This window comes from Trichosurus vulpecula, chromosome 9, assembly GCF_011100635.1.
Source record: "Trichosurus vulpecula isolate mTriVul1 chromosome 9, mTriVul1.pri, whole genome shotgun sequence".
In the NCBI taxonomy this organism is placed as follows: Eukaryota; Metazoa; Chordata; class Mammalia; order Diprotodontia; family Phalangeridae; genus Trichosurus; species Trichosurus vulpecula.
Window position 1 is genome coordinate 129,012,932 of NC_050581.1, and position 27,193 is coordinate 129,040,124.

Below are 27,193 nucleotides of genomic sequence, written 5' to 3' on the forward strand. Positions count from 1 at the left end.
AACAATAATTAAGTTCTGACTCAACTAGTTCTTTACTGGCTCGAAATGCTATTCCACTAAGTGCAAAACACAGCATAGCTTTCAAAAATGATGTAAACATGATCCCAAGTTCCCTTTCCTACTCTGTTGATTTGCTATAAAAAGTGACAAGCAATAGTTCTAGAAAATTCACATTTCCTTTTCTGCATTATATCTTGCTCAAATATAATAATGTTTATACAGTACCACAATTTATATGTTGCAACTGAAAATAGACATAAGTGGGTGCTTCTTTAGGGAAGGGCACTTTGGTTAAGGATATCTATTTCATTTCTATGGAGATCAGGAACAGACAAGTACTTCTAGCAAGTCAAGGTAACACAGCTGATGACTAGCCAAAAAAAAACCTGAGGATGCTCTGGATAACCCTCAAATGGTACTTAATAAGCCAATTAAGTTCAATATTTATTAACTATCTGCCCTACACAAGGTGAGAGGTTATGGATGAGAAGCATTGGGACATTTTGCATAATGTCAGCTTTGGAAGCCAGAAACCTAGTTTAAAGTTTCATTTCTGACACTGGCTATTTGACCCTGGAGTCACTTATATTTACTTATGTCCTCAATGTTACAACCCCTCAGTAGAATGATGCCAGGTCCTAGTGTGTTTTTGTTATTCCCAGTTCCTAGGTCTGTGCAGATGCTTGATGCTTGTCGAATTTAATTACAAAACCATCCTTGCCTTAAGCAACATGTTTTACCTGATAGCGGCAAAGGAGTGATTCAGATACTCTACTATGGGAAAGTCTGAGGAGGGATGGAGGGAGAAATCAGAAAGCCTCATGGAAGAGCTGATACCTAAGCAATGAAGCAGAAATAAGAAAATTCATGGAGATGTGGCAAATTCATGTTGAGTTCAGGAAACAACTAGTTCATAGAACAGCTAGTTAATAGAATTCTCCAGTGTGCGAGGAGAAATATATGAAATAGGTGTGGAACCATCTGTTGGAGCTAGATTGTGAAGGGTCATAAATGGCAGGGTAAGGAGTTCATGTATCAGGGGATCCAACAGAATCTTTTCAGAAGGAAAGTAATTAGTCAGGTGGCTTAAGATTATCATGCCACCGACATTTCCAAAGGACTCCCGATAAAAAATGCTACGCATCTCCAGAGAAAGAACTGACAAAACTCGTCAGTGCAGATTGAAGCATATTTTTCCACTTAATTTTTCTTGTTTGGGGTTTTTTTTTTTGCCACAGGGCTAACATGGAAATGTTTTCCATGACTTCCTATGTATAATGGGTATCATACTACTCACCTTCGCAATGGGTGGGGTAGGGGTTGGAGGAAGAGAATTTGTAACTCAAAATTTTTTGAAAAAATAGATGCAAAACACCTGAAGCTGTGTATGTGTATGTATTCTATCACGTTTGGATAGATTGGGAAAGAAATGGGCTCAGTTCTAAGAGAGCAGTGAGAAGACTATTACAGTAGCCCAGCAAGAGTGATGAGGGACTGAAATCAAGAAGTAACCAAGTGAGAGGAGAAAAGGTGAATGTGAAAGATTCTGTGAAAGTAGAATCGAGGGGACTTCCAATCCAATAAAATGTTAAGGGTCAACTACAGAGAACAATCAAAGATGATTGTAAGATTTCAAGCCCAAGTGACTGAAGGACAGTGGTCCCATCAAAATCTACTCTAAAAGACTAGCTAATTGATTTTTGATTTGGGTTTTTTTGGAAAGGATGTTCATTTTACTTCCAGGGCAAAAGTGAATGCTAGGATATCTAGACCATCTTTTTTTAATTATTTAACATCTTTATTTAAAGTTTTGAGTTTCAAATTCTATCCCTCCCTTTCCCACCCCTCCCTGAAAAGGTAAACAATCAGATGTAGGTTATACGTGTGCAATCATGTAAAACACTTCCATATTAGTCACTCTGTACAAGACTCAAGTACAAGAAAAAAAATTAAAGTGAAAAATAGCACGCTTCAGTCTGTATTCAAACAGTATCAGTTCTTTCTCTGGAGGCAGACAGTATGCTTCATCATTAGTCTTTTAGGATTGTCTTGGATCATTATATTTCTGAGAATTAGCTGTTTTTAAAAATGGATATCCCTAAAGTAGAAAAAAAAAAACCACCCCAAATTGTGGTAAATAGGAACCTCTACAATTCAGTCAAATAACTATGCAAAGAAATGCTTATAAGCAAATACTTAAGAGATAGTCACTGCAAGTTAGACCTGGATTCTAGTCTCAGGTCTTTTTTTTCTTTTTTTTTAGTTTACAACACTCAGTTCCACAAGTTTTTGAGTTCCAAATTTTTTCTCCTTCTTTCCTCCCCCCTCCCACTCCAAGATGGCATGTAATCCGATATAGGTTCTACATATACCTTCGCATTGAACTTATTTACATATTAGTTCAGTTGTAAAGAAGAATTACTAACCAACGAAATGAATCAGAGGAAAGAAATGAAACCAAAAAAGAAGGAAAAAGGAGAGCAAATAGTTTGCCTCAATCTGCATTCAGACTCCATAGTTCTGTCTCTGAATGTACATAGCTTTTTCCATCATGAGTCCTTTGGAGCTGTCTTTGAACCCTGCATTGATGAGAAGAGCCAAGTCTATCCAAATTAGTCCTTACAGATACCGTGTGTCTGTAATCCTGTATAATGTTCTCCTGGTTCTGCTCCCCTTACTCAACATCAGTTCATAGATCTTTCCAGGTTATAATGAAGTCCATCTGCTCATTTCTTATAGTACAACAGTATTCCATTACACTCCTATACCACAATTTGTTTAGCCATTTCCCAATTGATGGGCATCCTCTTGATTTCCAATTCTTTGCCACCACAAAAAGAGTGGCTATAAATATTTTTGTACATATGGGTCCCTTTCCCACTTGTGTGATTTCTTTGGGATACAGCCCTAGAAGTGGTATTGCTGGGTCAAAGGGTATGCACATTTTTATAGCCCTTTGGGCATAGTTCCAAATTGCTCTCCAGAATGGCTAGATCAGTTCACAATTTCTCAGCTCTATTTCAAGTAACAAGTGGGGTAACTGCAGTCAAGTTACTTTGGCCCTCTGGGTTTGTATATTCATACTGAAAAAAGGAGGGGTAAGACTAAACACGAATGAAGTTCTTTCAAACTCTAAAATGCTATGATCTGTAAAGGCTCTTCCTACTTAATATTTCCATTCCAGATCTGTCACATGATGCTTCAAAATTTCACCTCTCAGTTCAGAATTTTTATGTTTAAAGGGGAAGGAAAGTATATTTTAGGCAATACTAACTAGAAAAATTCAATCTGTTATGAGTGGAAAATTTTATTTAAAAAAAATAAAGCTTTATAAATATCTTTTACATTTAAAATCTGAGACTGATAAAATCTATAAACACAAGTCTACAAAGTCTTTCAGACACATTTTTATAGTGTAATTTTAGATTTCTATATATAACAACAGAACTGCAAGGAAAAAATCTAATAGATCTTTTTGAATTCAAGGTGTTAGTTTAACAGAATATCAAGTACTATAAAATTTTAATAGGTGCTGCTGAGATTTGGTAAAATGATATGAAAAGGATAAGCATGGAAAATTTTAATTTTCTGTTGAAATCTCATTTACATATTGTATTTGATAGTTAAATCAATTTTTTTTTATTCTTCAAGTTGGTGTAAAAGATAAACATAAGCAAGTTATGTTCTATCTACTGCTTAAATCATCCACAACTTCAGTACAGAGTCTCTGAAATTAAAATGTGACGGGAAATTTAATGAATGATATCTGAATAAAAAAGAGAAAGCTTACCAATCTGCACCTGTACTGAATTTGGTACGTAAAGAGAAACTTAAATTTGTAAACTTAAAATACCATTTTGGAATTTTTTTTTCTTCTGGATAGGTCTCAAAAGAAAATTAATGAATAAAAAAAATCCATGCCACAAATTGCATAATCATTCCTGAAGCCTTACAACTTGTATAAGATTCAAGGGGACTTTGTGGTATTTACTTTGGAAAAACTTCTAAAAACTAAATGCAAAAATGGTCCCCATGCTCATGCCATCAAACATAAGAGGAAACCTTCTCAAGTGAAAATCCTAGATTAGAGAATTAACTTCACCAGGGTCAGGTTCAGGAGTACTTTGACAATTAGCTCTAGAACTTATTTGTGGTAATCCAGAGAATCATTCTTAGCAACACTTTCCTTACTCCAGGCACAGCACAAAGATAGGAAGTACTTTTTCTCCCTTCTATTTGACAGTTCCCACAAAGAGACAGCTGTATACCCAGATTCGAATCTTCTGAATGTCTGCTTCAAGAAATGACAAATGTCTTACAGAAAGACTGCTATCCTCATCAGAAAGTGCCTTCTTAGGTAAAATTGAAAAGACACTGTTCTTCTAAACCTTTGATGTACACGTATGCATAATGTTTGTTAAAGTTTTCATTTATCAGCAATCAGAAAATGGTTAAATTCAGTACTCAAAATTGTAATTTCCTTTTTCAATTTCTTAAAGGTAAAATACAGAAACCACAAAAAAACAAAGACATAGCTTATCCAATTGTGTCTTACTAATGGCCATCCTATGAACATATTATAAAAGAAAAAAAGGAAAAGTTCCTTTTACATGACGTGTACCACGGTGAGGATACAGCCCAAAGGCTTACAACACACCAACCCATCATTTTTTTCAATTTTGAAAAAAAGTCTTTGGATTGTCAAAAACTCTTGCACAGCTGAATTCCTATGACAATGCGGGAATGAAATACTGAAGGGAAACATCCTCATGTAGCAAAATAAAGTGAACAATCCGGTTATGCACAATATCTGGAAGAAAAAAAAAGCAGCAGTTTAAAGAACCGTTCTAGTACACACATTAATGTATTTCCCTGTGTATTATAACACCTTGCTCCCAAATGAAGCATTACTTTGAAATAGAAATTCTTTCTCTAGGGTGCAATCATCTTTCTTTGAAATACAAATGATATTTAGTAATGTCCTGCGGTAAAAATCTATTTCCAGATGCCACACTAAAAGCACACCAATCACAGGGAAGTTCTGTAATGTAATGGTAAACATTCCCACAAAAATAAGTAATTCCTAAGGGCCTAGCCATATACAGAATAGTACAATAATAGATGAACCTGAATTATTATAAAGTATAGTTGTTTTTTTTTATAATTTAGTCTTTATTAGTCATAAAATACTATCAGAGGGGGAAAATATAGGTAAACTGATCTAGTCAGATTCTGGATACTACCAGTATTTAAAATGATAAATTCACATACTAAGCTCTAGGGCAAATGAATATAAACTAAAAATCTGTCAGTGAAGCAACAGTCTCATTTCTAAACTATGAATAATGAACTATGACAAAGCTATCCAAGAAGAATGGAAAAACCAAAGGTTATTTCCAATACACCTTAATTGTGTGGTTAACGGAACAGAAAGAAACAATCACTCTCATGGGGTGGCAATAGTTATAAAAGCTCAATAAAAAAAGTCAATAGTATAAAAGAAAGAGTCTCCTAATTACAGGACAGCTCTTCAATCTGGGAAAACAAATGCTCACCTAGGTTTAATAACTCCTAAGGGGATAACTGTGCCACAATAACAGCACACAAACCACAAGACAGTTCTGTAGCATATGTGTGTGCGTATATTGGCGGTTTGGAGGAGGGTCAGTAATAGTTCTATGGGCCCAGTTGTAGCTCTTCAGTTGCTTCAGTCGTGTCCCACTCTTTGTGACCCTATTTGAGGTTTTCCTGGCAAAGATACTGAAGTGATTTGCTATTTCCTTCTCCAGCTCATTTTACAAATGAGGAACTGAGACAAACAAGGTTAAGTGACTTGCCCAGGGTCACACAGCCAGTAGGTGCCTGAGGCCCACCTTGAACTCAAGTCTTCCCAACTCTAGGTCTGGCGTGCTACCCACTGCGCCACCTGGCTACCACAGACCCAGCAGCCCACTTTATTAAAGCACAGTATGATGAACGATGCTTATCCCCAAGTCATCAATGAAAGGCTCAACTTGTGTATGGTAACCCAAGGTGACATTTGCCAGAAACAGATCGTGAATGCAGATTTTCCTGGCTCCATGGCCAGCTGTCTATACATTATGCCATTCTGACTTGCATTTCTAACATGCTCTATTAAAAAAAAAAAACTTTCAATATGTAAAGAATTCAACTTACAATAGTACTATACTAGGCAGAGACAATAGAAAACAATGGGAAATGTAGTCAGAGAAATTAATAATTGTGTCACCAAGTTCCTCTTATGATGAACCATTTAAAATGGGAGTAAAAATTATGTATGTTACCAGTAGTAGAGAAATCAAACTATTTGTGAGAGTATTTCGGACTGGAATATACATCTGGTTTCCCGCTATTATGGAATTCAAGTTGCTGCCTCCATCTCCCTGAGATACCGTAAAACTTCAGCTATGCTGAACCCCCAGGAAATGAGCTATTTTTTACAGCCATTTTCCTGAGACCTATAATTACCCTTGTGCTAGGACATAGGGCTGAGTTTGTATAGAATTTAGCAGGGGCCTCGAACCCTGCTTTCCTAAAAAAGTTTCTGACACCAGGTTGCTTTTTGTTATTTATATCTTTCTCATAAAGACAGAAACTTCCCATGGCTCCCACTCTCCCCAACCTTTCAACTGAGAACCTTGCCTCACATTTTACTGAAAAACTTGAAGCCATTCACCTTTTCTCCTCTCCTTTCACATTATCCAGATACCTTCTGCCACTATCTCCTCCTTCATTCCTATTTCATGAAAGGGATGTTTCTTTCTTCTTGCCAAGGCAAACTCCTCCACAAGGGATCCCACTAACCCTGATCTTTCTAACAGATTACCCCTTCTATCATCCCCACTCTCACCTTATCTTTAGTCTTTCCCTGACCACTGGCTGGTTCCCTACTGCCTACATTCTCAAAAAAAACTCTCTCACTTAAACCATCCATTCCAGCTATTATCCTCTCTCTCTCCTCCCTTTCTTGACTGAACTCAAGAAGGCCATCTACAATTAATGCCTCCACTTCTTGCACTCTCTTTTTACTGTACAATGTGATTTCCAAACTCATCATTAACTGAAATTGTTTTATCCAGGTGCTAACAATACCCTAATTGCCAAATCTAATGGCTCTTTCTCAGTCCTCATCCTTCCTGACCTCTCAGTAACCTCGGACACTGTCATCCAGCCTTTTCTTGATGCCCTCTTCTCTCTTTTTCCCAACACTACTCTCACTTGGTTCTCCAACCTATCTGACCACTCCTCAGCCTCCTTCACTTTATGTTCATCCAGGTCATGCCCTCTAACCATGAGGGTCTGTCCTGAGTCCTCTTCTTTTCTCCCTTTATACTATTTCACTATACTGGTGATCTTGTCAGCTCCCATGGGTTCAATTATCACGTCTATGCTGATTATTCTCCAATCTACTTATCTATAAGCTCTAACCTCTCTGCTGACTTCAATCTCACAACTCCAACTGCGTACTGGACATCTTAAGCTCAATATATCCAAAAATGAACTCATTATCTTTCCCCCTAAATCTTCCCTTCTCCATAAGTTCCATATTACTGTTGAGGATGCCACCATCTTCCAAATCACCCAGGCTCACAATCTTGGTGTGACCCTTCACTCCTCATCACTTTCTCACTCTCTACATCCAATCTGTTGCCAAAGGTTTTCAATTTTACCTTTGTAATCTCTCTCCTGAGCAGTTATGTGGCGCAATGCAGAGAGTACTGCGCCTGGAGTCAGTACAAGTTACTTAACCCTGTAGAGAACGTACAGAAGAGGGCATATTGGAAAGAATTTGTTGACAAGTCAATTTTCAGTTGTGTCTGACATTTCATGACCTCATTTTGGGTTTTCCTTGTCATTTCCTTCTGCAGTTCATTTTACAGATAAGAAAACTGAGGAAAACAGGGTTAAGTAACTTGTCTAAGGTCACACAGCTTAGTAAGTGTCTGAGGCCAAACTTGAAGTCAGGAAGACTCATCTTCCTAACTCCAGGTCCAGTGCTCTATGCACCTAGCTGCCCAGGAGAGAGATTACAAAGGTAAGCTTGATAAGCAAATAACAATTACTAAACACTTACTATGTGCCAGGCACTGTGATAAGTGCAGAAAAAAAAAAAAAAAGGAAAACACAGTCTTTGTTCTCAAGGAGCTAATAATCTAATGGGGGAGACAACATACAAATAAATCTATACAAAGCAAGTTATATACCAGATAAATATAAAATAATTAAAGGAGGGGAGGCACTGGAATTAAGAAGGGTTAAGAAAGGCCTCCTGTAGAAGGAAGAATTTTAGTTGGGATTTAAAAGAAGCCAGGGAGGTCAGTAGTGGAGGAGGGAGAGCCTTCCAGGCATGGGAGACAGCCAAAATGTTCGGACCCAAGGAGTCAGAATATCTTGTTCATGGGACAGCCATGAGGCCTCTGTCGCTGGACTACAGAGTATGTGTTAGGGAGTAAGATATAAGAAGACTAGAAAGGCAGGAGAGGGCTACAATATGAAGGACTCTGAAGGTCAGAGGATTTTGCTTTTGATCCTGGAGGCAACAGGAAGCCACTGCAGTTTGCTGAGCAGAGTAGAATAACATGATTTGATCTGCATTTTAGTACAATCACTTAATAGTGGCTAAATGGAGAATGGATTGGAGTGGGAAGAGACTTGAGGCAGGCAGACTCACTAGCAGGTTATTGCAATAACCAAGGCACAGGGTGATAAGGACCTGAACTAGAGTGGTGATAGGATCAGAGGAAAGAAGGGGGTATATCTGAGAGACTCTATAAAGGTGAAATTGGCAGGCACTGCAACAGCTTGGATATGGGGGTTGGAGGCAAGGGAGGAGGGGTGAGATAGTGAGGAATCCAGGATGATTCCTAGGTTGCAGGCCTGAGGGACTGGGAGGATGGTGCTGCCCTTTACGATAAAAAGGAAGGTGGGGGAGAAAGGGTTTAGGAGAAAAGATAATGAATTCTGTTTCAGAAATAATGCGTTTAAGATGTCTACTGGACATCCAGTTTGAGATGTATAAAATGTAGTAGGAGACTCAAGATTGGAGGTCAGCACATAGATTGGGGCAAGATAGGTAGATATGAGAATCATCAGCATCAGGAACTATACATGTATGACACAGTGCCCACCTACCTTTACTACCTTAAAAATTTGTGCCAGTGTGATTTGGAGAGAACTTATTCTAAGATTTACAAATACATCATCAACAATGTAAGACACCATGCCACAGTTTCCTTCACTCTCTCCTTAATGTCTAACTAAGCAGAATTCTAGGCAGATACAACATTAAAAATAAGATCTTTAGTTATAAGATGGAAGTGCTTGCAAAGTCTATCAATTTTCATGAGGAGGTGGGGCAGCTAGGTGGCGCAGTGAGTAGAGCACCGGCCCTGGAGTCAGGAGGACCTGAGTTCAAATCCGGCCTCAGACACTTGACACATTTACTAGCTGTGTGACCTTGGGCAAGTCACTTAACCCCAATTGCCCTGCCAAAAAAAAAGCAAAAAAAATAAAAATAAAATAAAAGATAAAAAAAAAATTTTTTTCATGAGGAATTTCTTCTTTAATAACATTTCATTTTCTTAACTCTGATCCAGTTTCAGTCAGCATTATTTTTTTCTGTCCTTTTTTTGGAAGGTGATAGGAGGTAGCTGTGGTATAGAAATATGCTCCTCAGGTAAAGAAAATAGCAAAATATTCCTAGATAATTTATCTTTAGGAAAAATAATGCAACTGTTAAGCAAAAATATTACATCTTTTATCTAAAGCTAAGACTATGGTTCTGAAAAAATCTTCCACTGAAGGGATGGAATTTTAGTTTAATCTTTTTAAAAAAAAATGCTTTAAAAAACTACTCCTGCATTGACTTGTGCCATACAAGCAATATGCAAATGTGCAAAAACCTAAACCAAAGGTTTTAGCCCTTGGGAATTTGTGGATAAGATTTTTCAAGGAGAAGAGGAATCCATGAACTTGGATGCGGGAAAAAATTAAATCTTTATTTTCATTAACCTTTAACTGAAATTTCACATTTCCTTTAATTATTTAAATTCTGAGAAAGGCATCTATAGATATCACTTGACTAACAAAGGGGTCCATGACATACAAAAAAAGTTAAGAACCTCTGCCCCAAAAGACAGAACAATGATATTTTTAAAACAAAGACTGTTATATGGAAATTTGAAGATTTTGAAAACATAAGGATCTGGACAGTTTTCATGTTCTGCCTAAATCCAAGGTGGGGGTGGAAAATCAAGAAGAGGTCAATGGAGAAGTTGGCCAAGTACTGGAAAAAAGTTGCATTAGCCTTTGATGCAAAATCAGTTCTCTAAAAAATGTTACAATTCTTTTGTAGACCCAAGGATTTACTTTTCAAAATCAAAAGCAGCTTTATGAAGCTTTTTAATGCTCTCATTTTCAAACAGCAAAACTACTTTCCTAAAAATGTATTTAATTCATTCAACTGTTTTTGCTCATAAATTTTTTTGTATTCAGTAGGCCAAAAAATAGGGCTACCTCCGTATCTTTTCACTATGATCCAATTACAAAAAAAAAAAATCTAGGTACATCAATTTAGCTATGTGTAGCACATGGTGCTGTTCTAGTTAACTTAGACTCCTTAATTTAGCTGAATACAAGCCCTGAGTCTTGATACATTGTAGATGAGATGAACAAATTACATATTGATTCACCAACACTTTCTTGCACTAAACTCTTCAGAACCCTAATTTAGCTTTTACACATCTAGCCCTGTTGCACTATTTTCACATATACTACCGTAAAGATTTTAGTATTCTACTATAGTTAGCTGATCAGTGTCTTGTACAACTATAATCTTTTACAGTGGAAGTCTGCGCCTCTAAAGATGGTATATCTTTGATGTAGCACATTTGATGCCTTCAAGGGCAATGCAGGGGATCGCTTCTCTTCTTTCCTACTATAGCTGCTTCAGTAGAACAGCCATACAACAGTCCTATGGTATCAGAGTACACAGGAGTAGTTAGTAATTCCATTCCTCCTGTTCATTCTATCCTCCTCCAACTCCCCAGCCTAGTTCTATTGTTTGTGTTCTTATCACTGGTTCTCTTCTTCCTTGTGGTAATGAGGGCTAGTAATTTGCCCTTCCCACTGCTCATTGAACCATCTCTCCAGTGTTGTTTCTTCCACATTACTTAGTTCTCATACAGAAATGCTATCCTTTATAGGCAAGGCAAGATACCTAATCCTTCTGTCTTTCAATGTTCTCTCCCATTGCAACAGCAACACCTTCCATGATTCTTCTCTCCTACAGTCACTTACTGCTGCTAGACGGTCACGCCTTCATTCAACAAATATTAAACATCTACTATGTGTAGATGTGTGAGGCTCAATGAGTGTTTTGCTCTCAAAAAGATCCTCCTCCATCCCTTACCCCAAATTCTTAAACCACAGCTGTTCCAGAAACATGAGGGTTCTAAAAGGCTAAATTTCAGATAGCTGAGATCTTCCTGAATTTTTTTAGAAAAGCGCTCTGGATTTGTGTTGTTTAAAGTATATTACACATAGAAATGAACTAACAAAACAAACTCACTACATAATGCTTTTGTTGGGTTTACTTGCTGTCCTGCAAGAAACTGTAGAAGCTTCTTAATATCTATTCGTGCTTCGGCCATGTTCTCTGAATCTCTATCTTGAGAAGCATCTTCAGAGGCTACAATGATAGAAAAGGGCTTTAAACAAAATGATTACTATTATTACTATTATAAGACAATCTAAGCTAAATATGCTCAAAGGTACAGGGACTAGATCTATGATTCTACTAGTACAGGGAACTCTCTTGTTAAGGAAACTCCCTCTAGCAATGTCAAGTAAGTAACTTAAAGAGTCTTAGAAAAGTCTCTAGAACACTGAGTAGTTAAGTGACTTACCCAAGGTCACAAATCTAGGATGTAGCAGATGAGAAGTCTGAACCCAAATCATCCCAGCTCCAAGGTTCCTCTATGTACTATACCATGGTGTCTTTCAAGTTCAAAACGGCTAGTTTTTACATGGTTAAGTGGAATAATTATTATTATTTTAGGTGTCATGTGTATTTGTGTCTCTCCATCCTTGTCTTACAAGGACAACAGAAACTTCAAAATGCATTCCTTCATCCAATCAACAAATATTTACAGAGTTCCAACTGTATGCAAAACAATATACTAGGGTCAAGGGATAAATATGAAAGATATGATCCATATTTAAAGGAGCATGTAATCTGAATGAATGAACTCATGCTATCTCCTTTAACAAATACCTTTTGAGTTAGGGGGAAAAAAATGACAGACCTTTAGATTCAACCACTGAGTACTATGTTAAGTACCTTGCTGATATATATGAGATTAACCCTATGCATGCACTGAGCAAATCACAACTTCTTCATACCCCCAGACAACTTCCTAAGACTACAAGTTACAGAGCAGGTGGCAACCTGCATTGGTAAAGGGAGTTTCCACAGGAGAAGGCTTCTACACTAATGAAATCATAGATCTGGTTCAAAATAAATGTATGTATCTCATATAAGGACCATCATTCTGAAAGAGCAGAATGAAAACAATTTTTCAAGTCCATTCTACATTTTTTCCAGAAGAATCAAAACATCCCTTATTATTTATCTGGTTAAATCATTAAGATAAAAGAATGTATAATTCAATGTGTTTTTTTCTCAAACTATAATGATTATACAAATTATTCCATTTCCCCCTCCCTCATTGCAAGGAAAAAATGTACTCAACCAGATTTCCAATTTAACATTTAAAGATCTCAATGAGCTGTATTATTTGTGAGTTTATTGAATGCAAAGTGAAAGAAAAACCAGAAATCTTACCCCATGAAGGATTTCCAAGATCTTTAAAATGTGTTGTAATACATACTAAATCAGTTTCTATTTTCAAGTTCATTTCTCCTTTTAGATTTGCTTCAATAACCTATGAATTACAGTTTAAATATATGATTTAAAACTTTAATCAATGAGTACAGGAAAAACAATCTTAGATACCTGGTAACAGCAAGCTTTTAAGATGACAAATGAAAGAGGCATTTAAAGGCAAGTTTCTACTATTGACCAGCAAACTCTGCTATGGTTGACACAATGATTTAGTAGGATAAGAGAACTGTTTATGGAGTCAAAAGATCAGAGTTTCCCAGCTCTGTAATTAACCTCTCCAGGCCTAAGTTTCCCTATTTGTAAAAGGAGATGGTTGGATTTCACGATCATTAAGGTCCTGTCTAGCTTTAAATCCTATCATTTACTCATAACCCAAAGAAATCTGTCAATTCTAAAGGAGAACTGAGATCTAAAGAATAATTTCTGACTGAAAAGATTATGTGGCTATTTCTTTCAATAGTTAATCTTGAATGATTTTATAACACTGTTGAAAAGCTATGAACAGTTGACCCATTTATTTGCATTGGAATGAAGAAACTCTTAATTGCTCAACAAAAATAGGGCACAGAGTTCTTTAATAGTGATATTAATTATAGGCATAGCTAGAAACCAATCAATATCCCAATCAACATCTATAAAAGTCCAAAGTAGATCTCTGACACTTAGGCTGTTCATACAAAAAAACAAACAAAACCCCCCAACTGTACAACCAAACATATTTGTTAAATAGGTCAAAAGATTTAGAAATAAAAGAGAACCTTAGTCCAATCAAACTTCATTTTTTACAGATCAAGAAACTGAGACTCAAAGAGATTAAATTACCTGCCCAACATCGCACCAATAATAAGAAACAGGACCAGGATTTGAAACCAGGCTCTCTGAAGCTAATGTCAGTTTTTTATAACACACTGCCTCTCCCCATGGTGGCTATAAGATATGGTACTGACTCTCAGGGAGCTTACCAATAGTTGACAAGAATAAAAAGCAATTACAGAAAAAATGACCTAAACTTTGTGTTGTTTTCATTCCTAGACCTTTGATTTCATAGGTGAGAAAGGTACCTCTACTAATGGAAATGGGTAAGAGTATCATATACTCTCAGAAGGTACCTGGGGGCACTGAGAGGAGGTTAAATGACTTATTCTGGGACACATTGCCAGTACATATGATACTAAAATTGAAGGTTTTTTTGGTTTATAAAAAGGCAATATACTTGCAAAGAATGAGTTTGAAAATTAATGCATAAAAGCAGCTGACCCTGATGTCCACAGTCCAACAGCAGGGTATGATCACAAAAATAACTCACCAACAATTAAAACATCCATTAGTTTAGGCTACACTTTCCTTTCTACCTGTCTCCTTTTTGCCCCTCTTTCTCTCTCACATGCGTCAGAAGTGTGGGAGAGGAAGGGTAGGGAAGGGAAGAATGAATGTTTGTCTCTTATACTCCTCTTTAAACCATTCCCTTTATTTCTTTTTTCTTGTTTTTTTGGAGGGGGGAAGGCAGGGCAATTGGAGTTAAGTGACTTGCCCAAGATCACACAGCTAGTAAGTGTGTCAAGGGTCTGAGACCACATTTGAACTCAGGTCCTCCAGATTCCAGGGCCGGTGCTCTACTCACTTCGCCACTTAGCTGCCCCTATTTCTTATATACGCACTCTCCTTCCCCCCTTGTCCAGCATTTCATTCTGCCAGAAGACCTCTACTGCTCTTTATGTAACTTGTTCATTCCTAACAATAGCTATAAATCACAATTTCACTATGATACAGAAGCACCATAATAACTACCAAAAAAGGGTAACTGCCATCTTTCCAATCACAGTAAGCTGTGCTTACTATATCCTAGCACATGAAGGAGCATGTTTCATTTTTGTCATTCTATCACAAAATTTAGAAACTGAAAATTTCTACGTAAGTTTTGCATTTAAAGGCAGAGTACCTGGATTTACTGAATGAAACTTTGTTTCTTGTTCTTGATTTTAAAAGTCGAAGGTCTTCTTAGAGTTCTATTGCATGCTAGTTTCCCTTGCTTCCTTTTTTAAACAAACTTTCTCTTTTCTCAGCTTTGTTCTCATTCTACCCTTCTAATCACTTCTCATCTGATCCTTTCCTACCTCCTCTTCTTCCTTCTACCCAAACGGGCTGTTTTTCTCTATATTCTTTTACCTTCTGATCACAGTCGTTACAACCACTTCAGCTATCCTCTCTACAAAAATAGCTCTATAATCTTTTTCTTTAATCCTCACATTTTTTCTGATCTCTGAACCTGAACTTCATAATTACCTGGAAAAACACAGTTCTAGCCAGCTACACTGCGAGCTAACACATCAAATTCAACATGTCCAAAAACAAACATATTTATCCCAAACCCAGTCTCTCCTTCTCACATCCCTCTTTTCTTTTACTTTCTCCCAGGCCTCAAGGCTAAAATAATCTTTTCAATAACTTCTACCTATTGTTTCTAGCTCTACCTTCAGAGGCCAACCAAAACAATTATAACCTTTCTTTCACAGGACAAACCTTCAAATACTTGAAGAAATCTACCACTTTCTGTTTTCCAGTTAAATATACTCTGATCCTTCAACTGATTCTTGTATTAAATGATTTAAAGCCATCTTCTGGAGAAGTCCCTCAGCTTTTCAATGTTTGCTTGTTAAAATGCCCAGAACTGAATACAATATTTCAGAAATGATTTAATAAAGGCAGATCATCAGGACTATTCTCTCTCTCCCTGTACACTATGTTTCTATTGATACAACCTAAGATCCCATTAGTTTTGTTGGGTGACTTGTCTTAATGTTGGCATATATAACATTTATGGTACAGTAAAATCCCTAATTTCTCCCCACATGAAAAGATGTCTAGCCATATCTCCCTTGCTTGTATTAGTAATTTTTTTACCCAAGTGCAGACATTTAACTCTATTAAATTTCATCTTACTAGATTTGGCCCACACATTTGACAATGTAAAGGAAAGAACCCAGGATACTGAATTAGAAAAGCTGGGATCAAATCCTGGCCAACACTGTGCAAAGCATTTATTACCTCAGCCCGTTTCCTCTCTGCAAATAGGGATGATATTTTTAAATTACCTAACAAGGTTATTGTCTCTGTAAATCTGAAGGTGCTATGGAAATACGGGGTTATTACAGCCTATAAAGCTCTTTTGGATCCCAATCTATTATCTAATTACTCTTACCTTCATGTGGGTTCACAAACTTGATAAGTATGCCAACAACGTCTTCATTCACATTACTGTTTAGACATAAACAAAGCCAAGGAGAGACCCCCGTGGTTCTCTACTACTAAGTGATTACCTCTCTTTCTTTCTATGAGCTCACAAACCATTCTTTCGATAATGACATCTCTAATTTTGCCAGGAATCTAAGTCAAGTTTAGCTGTCTACAATTTGCCCCATTATGAAAATAAGGATATTTGTTCATCTCTAATTCCTAGAATTCCTTTATCATCCTTTATAGCTTTTCAAAATCTGTAACAGTTCTTTCCTATTTCCAGCCTCAAGTTCTTGAAGTACTGAGATGGTGTCCGGTCACTCAAATTACCTGGAATTTACTGAGAGAAACTAGGTCTTTTCTCTTATCATCTCTCTAATCTTGAGTTTCAACTCCTTACTAGCCACTTGTGTATTAAACTTCTTAGTCTGAAGGTTCTCTTTGGCAAGAAAAACAAAAGCATAATAAAAGATCAATCACCTGCCTGCTCCTTTTTTCATCATGTCTATTCAACTCTACCCAAAACAGAGCTCCTATTCCCACTACTTTGATCCTCTTTTCCCCAATATAACTAAAATATACCTTCACATTTCCACTAGAATTCACTGTAAATTATGTTATGCTGGTCTTTAGAATTCCTGACACACGTATAAAACTGTTCTATTCTTAGTTTATCTTCTGTTTCCATTTTCTGTACATCTCTTTTTAAAACAAGTTGTCTTTGGAGAGGTAGGGGCTTCTGGATGTGTGTTATTGCATGTGTGTGTCATACTGAGTTAATGTGTAAACTGGTTATGCTGAACTGATTTTTTTCCCTTTCTTCTCCCTTTTGCTGCAAGGGATGGTCACTGGGTAATGGATATTAAAAGATATCAATAAAAACAGACAAAAAGAAAATACCAGTTGCTCTATGCAATGTTTACTCCCTGTAGTTATGTAAATCTCCACAGAAATTGTCCTCCTACCTCAATGGAAAAATTTGTAGTTGTCATCACATTTCATCCTTGAAAGCATCTCATCTTCTAGAACTGACTTTCCCTGTAGAATTTTAGGCCACAGAATCTTGCCTATGCTCTCTTTGAAATTTTGAAATATTCTCTCCCCAAATCAAAGGTGGACATGAGAATACATTCAGCTTTCCTCTATTACATTAGAAACTCTAAGCGCTATGAACTCTACCACTCAAGGATTTTAGCACTTCTTCTCTGGCTACCAATTCCTCTTTATTGGTCAGAATGACACGCCTTTATTCCCCTCATCCCCTCATTTTAGAATCCTTAACATCCTATAAAGCTCTAATTAAGTGCCATCTTCTACAGTAGGCCTTTCCTGACCTCCTCAATGAAATTACTTGGTACTTAGTTTGTATATACTCCTATGTGTACCTGTTGATTCACCTGATAAAATCAAGCAACAAGACAAAAAATAAGTCTTAAGAATGTAACTACCCTGAGGGCAATCTACGTATCCTTAGCACCTAGCACAATGCCTGGCACATAGCAGACACTCAAAAAATGCTTTTTAATTACTTCTTCCAACTTAAAAAAATTATCTAAAAGACAAATAAAGAATGAACTGCTCAGCTTTTGGAATTAAGAGCTCAGACAGATAGCCAGGTAGTTAAATTCCTCCAACACAAATAGATTTTACTTGGATGATGACTTTGTGATCTGCTTCCAGAGTGAATTCACCTCCTCCTTCTAGCCAGAGGGTCTGGAGTAGCCTACTATCACTACTACTGCCTCTGTTTTTCTATCCATCAATCCTAACACAACTACTTCACCTTTCAGTTAATGAAATTTCTCACATAATACCTACTACTCTGTAGTCTTTTAGATAATCTATTGGGCAGCTAGGTGGCACCACACCTGGAGTCAGAAAGACCTGAGTCCAAATCTGGCTTCAGACATTAGTAACTGTGTGACCTTGGGCAAATCACTTAACCCTGTTTGCCTCGGTTTCTTCTTCTGTAAAATGAGCTGGAGACAGAAATGGCAAACTACTTCAGTATCTTTCCCAAGAAAACCCCAAATGGGGTTAAAAAGAGAGAGTCAGACACAACTGAAATGACTGAACAATACTTTCCTTGCTATACTGTAGTTATGAGTCATATCCTGCCAAGTCTCAGTAATAGCTATCAGGTCATATTTACCTCTTTTATGCTAAGCTCTCTAGTTCACTTTATTATATTCTACACATGTATATAGAAATCAAAGGGCAAATTACTGTGGCACTTCTTGGACACTGCCTCCTGTGAACTGCTTAGTTTTTCCACTGCTTTTTATGTAATGACTGATATTTTCTGTATCAGCAGATGTACAAGACTACATTTTCAGTTTTTAGTGCCCTTGCACTCGATACACACGTCCATAGGCAAATATATTCTTTCCAACATCTGTTAGATGTCCTCAATCCCTTGTCATTTTTGTTTCATTAACTGGGTATAGGAATTTAATTTCATTCTTTAACACCACCTTCCTAACCAACTACTCACTAAAAATCTAAGTTATTTCATTTCAAAACTTCATATATTCCAAGCAAAAGCACCAGTAAGAAGTAACTAAGGACAGTTGTGAAATAACTCAGTTTAAGCACAAGCTTTTATTGAGTCTGGAATAGTCTATGTACTGTGTTCCACCTTTAAACAAGTAGAACCAGGAGACAGACTGCAAGTTTATAATACCAATTGCCTCTTAAAAATTCATCCAAAAAGTATCTTAAATATTCCTCTACATGAATTGTAACTTACAACATGATTGCTGATGTTTTTCATTCTTTCCACTACACTCTTCATAGTCTTCAATACTGGCAAATATATACTAACCTACAAAAACCAATGGAATAAGCAAAAATAATTAAAAACAAACATAAAAGCTATAGTAAATGATAATACCACATGGAGATTTTAGGATTGGTTCAAATTTCAATTTCTTTCAAAAGGTATGCAGTGTAAGTGATTTTCTTTTTTGATATTACCTTCCATTTAAACTGTACATATCTTAGTCAACAAGAATTTATTAAGCATCCACTATGTGCCACCGTGTTATTCCCTGCTCTAAAGAAGCTTAGGTCTAACGGGGTAAACAACATGCAAACAACTTTGTAAAAAGAAGGCACATTCAGAATAAACTGGAGATAATCAACAGAGGGAAGGCATTAGCATTAAAGAGGACAGGGAAAGGTTTCTTGCAGAAGGTGGGACTTAAGGTGGGACTTTAGCTGGACCAGAAAGAAGGGGAAGCCAAGAGATGGGAATGAGAGGAGAGAGAATGCTAGCCAACAAAAATGAACACAGTAGGGATATGAAGTATTTCATGCAAGAAACAGCAAGGAAGTCAGGTAAGAAAACAGGAAAAGTAGAAAGCGGCCAGGTAGTGAAGGACTTTAAAAGCCAAAGGGGATTATATATTCGATCTTGGAGTTAACAGGGAACCACTGATGCTAAGGGAATATGGGAGTCACACCTCCACATAAAAAAGATCATTTACACAAATTAGTAAAAAATGGATTAGAGTGGGAAGAGCCTTGAAGTAGGGAGACCAACCCACAGGCTTTTGTAATAGTTCAGATGAGGCGATGTGGGCCTGCACCAAGGTAGTGGCAGTGTCAGAAGAAAGGGGATTAAATGATGTTACAAAAGTAGAACTGACAATACTTGGCAACTGAGTGGATATGCAGGGTGGGAGTGAGCAACTGAGGCTGAAACAAAGGTTTTGAGCCTGGGTGACTCAGAGGATGGTGCTACCCCAGGCTGTCATTATGAAAGTAGAATAGGAGAAGATTTGTGGAGAAAAGATAATGAGTTCAGTTTTGGACCTATTGAATTTAAGATATCTGAGATGTCCAATAGATAGCTGGAGAAGTGAGGCTGGAGGTCAGCTTGATAAATAAATTTGAGAATTATTAGCATAGCAATGACAATCCATGGAAGCTAATGAGATCACCAAGCAAAACTGCAGAGGGGGGAAAAAAAGAGGACCCTGGACAGACCTTTGGGGGATACCCATCATTAATGGGCATGAATATATGAAGATCCAGCGAAGGAAACTGAGGAAGAGGGTCCAACAGGTAGAACCAGGTAAAAAACAGTGACACAAAAACCTAGAGCAAGGAGAATATCAAGGATAAGAAAATGAGTGACAATGTCAAAGGTTGCTGAGAGGTTGAGGACTGAAAGAAAGATGAGGACTGAAAAAAAGGCCACTACATTTGGCAATACAGATATCACTGATAACTTTGAAGACAGTTGTTTTAGTTGAATGATGAGGTCAGAAGCCAGACTACAAAAATTTAAGAAAATGAGATGAAAGGAAGTAAAGGCATCAATTGTAGATGGCCTTCTCAAGTTTAGTCACACAATGGGATGGATGGAAAAGTGAATAAATGACAATAACTATTGAGGATGGCCTGATCAAGTGACAGTTTTTTGAGGGTGAATGAGTCATGGGCATGTCTATAAGCAGTAAGGAAATGGCCAGCACAGAGGGAGATTGAAGATTAGTGAGAGTGAAGATGACAAGGCGGAGTGATCTGCTGGAGAAGACAGGATGGAAAGGAATTGCTTGTGCGTACAGAGGAGCTTGCTTCATGAGACAGACGAGGGGGAAATTGTGGCAAACCTTAGTGATTTGAGATAGCTATTTGCATGCTGTCTCCCAAATTAGAAGGTGAGCTCCTTAAGGGAACATGTTTTTGCCCTTTTTTTTTTGTATACACAGTACATGGCACAATCTTTGGCACATGGTAAGCACTAAATGCTTGTTGACTAAATCAGTGTTTGGCTTACAGAAGGCGTCTAACAAGTGCTTGATTCACTGATCAGAATCACTGAATCCTTCAGCTGAGAAATCATCTACTCCAACTCTTTTAACCTTTTATGAGGAGAATCTCTAGTCATGTCCAATTCCTATAATTACAAAGAAACCTAAAATTGCCATAATTACCTGTCTAGAACTGTTTTAGACAGAATATCTCAAGGTCTAAAGAACTCCAACATGATTTGTGTTTTTGTTCTACTATTTTATTACATAGTTTTATCTAAGTAATTTTGAAACATCAACAAAAGAAAGCTTTTAAGCTTAATGAAATATCCCTAGGGGATTTCAAATAGGAAAAGCTTTAGAAATAAAAAAGATACCAAAAGATCAAACTTATTTGAATATTTCCACCTAATTTTAGTCATAAACATACTGGAAAAGAACCAAATTTAACTTGAAATTCCATTCTAATATTGACATTCAAAACATTCATGACTCATCGGATGTTTAATAAATGTTTATGAATCATAATTCTCAGAAATGCAATATGCAATCCTTTCGCTGTTATTAATAGGCATACTTTTAAAAGTTGCTATCCGTAAAAATTACCTAATGCCTCAGGAAAGATTTATATTTTCATAACTTAAAAGAAATTACAACCTTAAGAGGAGATTTATCTGTTGAACATAAAAGAGTTAGACACCACATATACACCTCAAATATTGGAAGAATAAAATTAACACTCTAACAATTGACAAATTTGAGAATATACCTTAAACAATTACAGTCAACCAACTCAGTGCCTATAAAAATACTTAAAAATAAAAATGTAGTCACAATTACCACAGAAAAAAGAAAACTGTAAGGCTCTAAAATCTGATTCTTCTTCCTGGGAATAGTCTTCCAAAGAAAAGAATTAAAAGAGGAATGAATTATAATTGCTCTCAGTTTTTTCCATGTGATTGTTTTCTAACCACATTAACAACAATCCAAATGTTATTTTGTTGTTTTACTCAAAATTCATATGAAAAAACCCTTGTTTCCACTAATTTATATGTAAGCTTCAAAATTAAATTGTAAGGCACCTATTGCTTACACCTTGGTTACCTAAGAGAATGGCAACCCCTTTAGGCATTTATTACGTTTAAGATATGCTGCAAGAATGGAAACTGAACATTTCTCCATGAAATGTGATCCTTTATTATTATTCATATTTACATCGCACTCAAAAGTCTACAAAAACTCTCTGTGAGGAAGTGTACTGTTTTCTCCTGTTTTACAGATGTAGCAATAGTTAAAAAATTATTTTGTATCTAAATTAGTATAGTCTCAAGTGTGAAGAGCCCAAGAACCACTGCCTTATTGGCGAAGACACTGTTTCAAAATCTGTTTTTTTCCCTGGATAAACTGTTATTACTATATTTGTAATAGTTTACCACGTGCTGGATACTTATAATTTGAAGTATACTACTCTTTCTAATCAAAGGATCCCTAAGAAATCTGCCGTGATTATAAAACAAGACCTGGTAAATGTTCCCAAATGCTTTTTAATATTAGCAATTAAAGTCACAACCTCTATATCCAGGGTGTATGTTTTTCCTTTTGTAAACTGGATAGTGACTTAAATTGATGACCCTTTTGGCATTATTATGGTATTTCTAGATGCTTGGGGAGATTAGCATGAGATAACTATTCAAGCAGTTTTCTGCTGTGAAAGCTTTAAGTTACAGAGCTACCTTAGAGAGATATACTGAAAATGACAGCTTAGCAAATGAGAGAAGCAACATTTGTGGATCTCCAAATTTACCAAGGGTTGCATAGCATGTTTCCCTCTAGGACTCTACCCAACAAAAAGACTAATGTTAAGGATATTGTTTCCTGCTTTTAAAAACAGAGGTAATGTGATGCAATGGAAAGCAAAAGTATGCCTGAGAAGTCTATTGTTCAAATCTCAATTTTAATACTCATTGGGTTATACTGGGAAAGTCCTTTAATCACTCTAAGCCTGAGTATGAGTAACTTTACTACCCATCTCAAAGACCTGTTGTGAGTAAAACACCTTTTAAATACTGAAGTAATTATAAAAGAGTTTTTAATTACCATTTTAAATAGGTAATGTATGAAATTTCCAATGTCCCTCTAATCTGTTTTTAAATAGTTAAATTTGAACTAAAATAATTTTCTCCTTTACTTTCTTTCAAAAATTGATTAATACCCATTTTCTTTTCAAGCTCTCAGAATTTTCAAGAGTTAGGCTATATAAATTCTTGTTGCTCCTAGAGGATAATAACATAAAGGCTAAATTAAGAGTAAGACCCCAGAAAATTACTTACGTCAAAGTCAGGTACGGTGGGCTCTCTGAAATCAGTCCATAATTTTCTGGGAATAACCCCTACAGGAATGTCATGTGTTACAATTCGACTACTGCTTGACAAAGATGGCTACCAAGAAAAACACACAGTTGGAAGTTAATTTTTGATGTTATCAATAAAAAGTGCCAAACCCAGAAAACAGGAGGGGACAGCTGCTAATACAAAATCTGTATTGATATTTCTCAAGTTTACTCTTTCCTTTCAGTTCAGAATGTCTTTGTGCCTCAATTTCTCTACAATTAAAATGTTAAGGATAATAGTAAATGTTTCACTGGGATGTTTGAAACTAGTATCTCAAAGTGTTTTCACTATAGGCATACCTCATTTTTACTGCACTTTGTAAACTTTGTGTTTTTTATAAATTAAAGGTCAGTTAAGGAAAATAACAAATGCTGGAGAAGGCATGGAAAAACAGTGACACTAATGAGCTGTTGGTGGAGTTGTAAACTGGCCCAATCATTATGGAGAACAACTTGGAACTATACTCAAAAGACCAAAAACCTGCACATACCCTTTGCCCCAGCAATACCACTAGTAGGTCTGTATCCCAAAGAGATCAAAGAAAAGGGAGAAGGACCTGTTAGTACAAAAATAATTATAGCAGCTCTTTTTGTAGTGGCAAAAAACTGGAAATTAAGGGGATGCCCATCAATTGAACGGTTGAACAAGCTGCGGTAGATGATTGTAATGGAATGCTCTCGTGCTGTAAGATGTGACAAGGATGGCTTCAGAAAAATCTGAGCAGTCTTATACGAACTGACGCAAAGTCAAGTGAGCAGAACCAGAACACGGTACACAGTAATAGCATTAACGATCCCTTGTGAAGGACTTAGCTACTCTGATCAAGACAATGATCTGCAACAATTCCAAAGGACCCATGACAAAAAATGCTATTCACCTCCAGGAAAAGTTATGAACTCTGAGTTCATTACTGAAAAAACTGAGATTTTTCACTTTATTCGTGTGTTTTCTTTTGTAATATGGTTAATATGGAAATGTTTTTTACATCACTTCACATGTATAATTAATAGCATAATGCTTGCCTTCTCAAGGGGCATGGGAGGAGTGGAAGGGAGAGAGAGAATTTAGAACTCTTAAAAAAAATTAAAAATGCAATTGGGAAATATTTAATGAAATAAATATATATTTAAAAAAGCATATTACTCCCTCACACTCTACTTTGCCAGCCAAACTAATGGCCTTGTTGTTCCTTATTCCCAATAAATTCTGTTCCCTACTGCTATGCTGTCCCCCCAGTCCAGAATTCTCACCCTCTCCACCAACACCTCTTAAAATCCCTAGCTCCCTTCAAGGTTCAGCTCAAGTGTACTTCTCCTATATGAGATTTTTTTTATCCTCCCCTCCTCAAGTAATTTGTATTTATTTTGTATATATTTTGTACTTACTTCTATGTGTGTACGATTTCAAGATCAAGAATAACTTTCATTTTTGTCTTTGAATTCAATCCCCCAGCTCCAAACAGTGCCTTGAATTTGGGAAATACTTAATAAAAGTTTTTTTTTAATTGAAACATAGTATCCAAGACAAAGGAGGATATAATCTCACTATGCACTGTGCTAGTTCTATTACCTCTAAAACACTGCTGTTATTTCTGCACAACGCTTCTAACACAGACACTGAAAACCTGCATCAAAGAGAAAGGAGGCAACCCAGATAATTAGGAGAACTAAAATCCAAGCAGTATAAGGATCCACTGATGGAAATAAGGATGTTTTGTAGAAAGTTTTTCCCAGAGAAGAAAATGGACATGCTGATGACAGTCTCCTTGAACCCAGAGAGCAGAATTAAGATTGATAAAAGCTGCAGCAAGATTCTAGAAGAAAACTTCCTAATAATCAGAGCTGTCTAACAATGGAGTGAGTTCCATCTCTCTCCTCACTTCTACATTGTGAAATCCCTGGATTCCTTTAAGATTCAGCTCAAGCAGCACCTTCTGCACAGGACCCTCCCTTTTACAGGCTTTCCATTTGCTAAAAAGAACTGAATCAGAATTTAGAGGACCTGGGCTCAAGTGCAACTTTGTAGCTGTATGACCGTAAGTCACTTAACCTTCTGAGGTTTTCATTTGTAAACTAAGCATAATTAGCTGTACTATCTCCTTCATAGGGTCTTTGGGAGGAAATCATTCTATAAACTTTAAAGTCCTAAAGACAAGGGAAGTTTTAAAAAAATTCATATGGTAGCATGGTGTGGTAGACTTGAAGCCGGGAAGAGGAAGGTTAGAAACTCACCTCAAAACACTGACTGTGTAACCTTGGGTAAGTCATTTAAAATCTTGCGACCTCAACCCTGAAGGTCCCTTTCCACCCACTCTAAATCTATGATCCTATATTAAATTCAATAGGAACATAAAAGTTTCATACACAAAATGTTTGGCTCCAAAATATCTTCCTGTACTTGTCACACATTGTTGGACTCCATAAATGCTACTTTCTGGTCAACTTGTACCTTTTGCTGTTTTGTCATTCATGACACTCCATCACGGGCTTTCTGCACAACATGCCCTTTACACCTGGGATACATTTCCTTCCCAACTCTGACCGAACCTGGCTTCCTTGAAAGTTCTGTGCAACTGTCACCTCCCACAAAAAGCCTCTTCTTCCCTTGACAGGAATTACTTCGTATGCACAGTATTTTGTGTTTAGTGTGTACAGTTTCCCCCCAATAGAATTTAAACTCCTTGTGGGTAGGAGCTGTTTCTTGTTTGTCTATCAATCCCCAGCACATACCACAACGTGTGGTAGGCACGCACCAAAAGCGTGTTGAACTGAATGATACAAGGTAACACCCCGTCAAGTGGCAAAGAAGGAACCCTCCCCCCCAGCGCTTCTGCGACCTCACCAGCTCCACCGCCACGGTGAGGCAGGGGCAGTGTTTGTTGGTCAGTTTCATCTTCACTGTTTTGGCATTCTGGGCCGTTTTCAAGGCTCTGGATAAGTTTTCCGGCGTCAGCTCTAAATAGATTTCATTGTGATCCGCTGCGACGCCTTCCATTTGAAATTCGTCGAAGAAGTTCCCCTAGGAACACAAAGCGAGGCTGTCCCCGGGGTGGGGGTGGGGGGTGGTACTAAGAGGGATGCGGGGGGGTGGGGGAGGGTGATGGTAAGAGGCGAGAGTGGGGCTCACCTGGGCCAGCTCGCACCACATGCTGACCCCGCCATTGGCCACCTTGTCTGACAGGATGAAGTAGAGTTTGTCGGGGCTGAGGCGCAGCGTGCACGTCTTGGCCAGCTTAGAGATGGTGTTGCTGACACCTGGGGTGGCGGGGAATGCAGAAGAGCAACGGTGAGGGAGTGGCCGTCCCAGAGGAGGGTAGGGACCCGACCAGGCCCGGAGGGAGAGGACCCAGCTTGGAAAGAGGGACTCTTTCGTCCATCCCTGACGCTAATTCCGCACGTGGCACACAGTAAGCGCATAATAAATACCGGTTGGTGGTCTGGCTGACCAGACTCCCCACCTAGGATCCTCTCGGGAAGGGAAAGAGCGACACACACCCCGACACACACAGACACACAGACAGACACACACACACACACACACACACACACACACACACACACACACACACACACACACACACACACACACACACACACACACACACACACACACACACACACACACACACACACTCCCTTGCGCAACTTCCGGCGCGCGCGAGCACTTCCCACCCCCACTCCCTGGCAAAGACGCACTCCCGCACCCCGCGCGCGCGAGCCGCTCACGGGTGAAGTGATTCAAGCAGCCCAAATCCACGATCTTGGCCCGAAACCTCATAGCGCCGCGGTGGCAGCCGCGAGCCCGAGACGCTAGCCACACTCCGGCGGTCCTCCTTCCGCCCTTACGCGACTTCCCCCGCCGGAAGCGCGCGCTTAGCGCCGGGT

General features: G+C 37.7%; 1 protein-coding gene across 3 annotated transcripts; it reads right to left on the reverse strand.

The window, feature by feature from the left end:
* Nucleotides 1–3,291: 3,291 nt before the first annotated feature.
* On the reverse strand, nt 3,292–27,193 carry HUS1 (HUS1 checkpoint clamp component). 3 transcript variants are annotated; one of them, XM_036737363.1, is made up of 8 exons: nt 27,035–27,193; nt 26,436–26,563; nt 26,151–26,327; nt 23,250–23,357; nt 18,909–18,983; nt 12,866–12,965; nt 11,591–11,710; nt 3,292–4,810 (listed from the first exon to the last, which is right to left on the reverse strand). In XM_036737363.1, the coding sequence occupies exons 1-8, from the start codon at nt 27,084–27,086 to the stop codon at nt 4,728–4,730; spliced, it is 843 nt and encodes a 280-aa protein (XP_036593258.1). In that variant the 5' UTR covers nt 27,087–27,193; the 3' UTR covers nt 3,292–4,727. The 3 variants fall into 3 exon arrangements, with proteins under 3 accessions (XP_036593258.1, XP_036593259.1, XP_036593260.1); XM_036737364.1 differs by having other exon boundaries at nt 27,013–27,179; XM_036737365.1 differs by lacking the exon at nt 26,151–26,327 and having other exon boundaries at nt 27,035–27,157.

Bases quoted from the DNA above. Each gene is read 5' to 3' on its own strand.
- HUS1 (XM_036737363.1), bottom strand. From the start codon at position 27,086: ATGAGGTTTCGGGCCAAGATCGTGGATTTGGGCTGCTTGAATCACTTC. The intron at 26,328-26,435 runs GTGAGCCCCACT...TTGTGTTCCTAG, and splicing joins TGTGGTGCGAGCTGGCCCAG to GGGAACTTCTTCGACGAATT. The intron at 4,811-11,590 runs GTGAGTTTGTTT...TTTTTCTTCCAG, and splicing joins CCCAACAAAAGCATTATGTA to ATATTGTGCATAACCGGATT.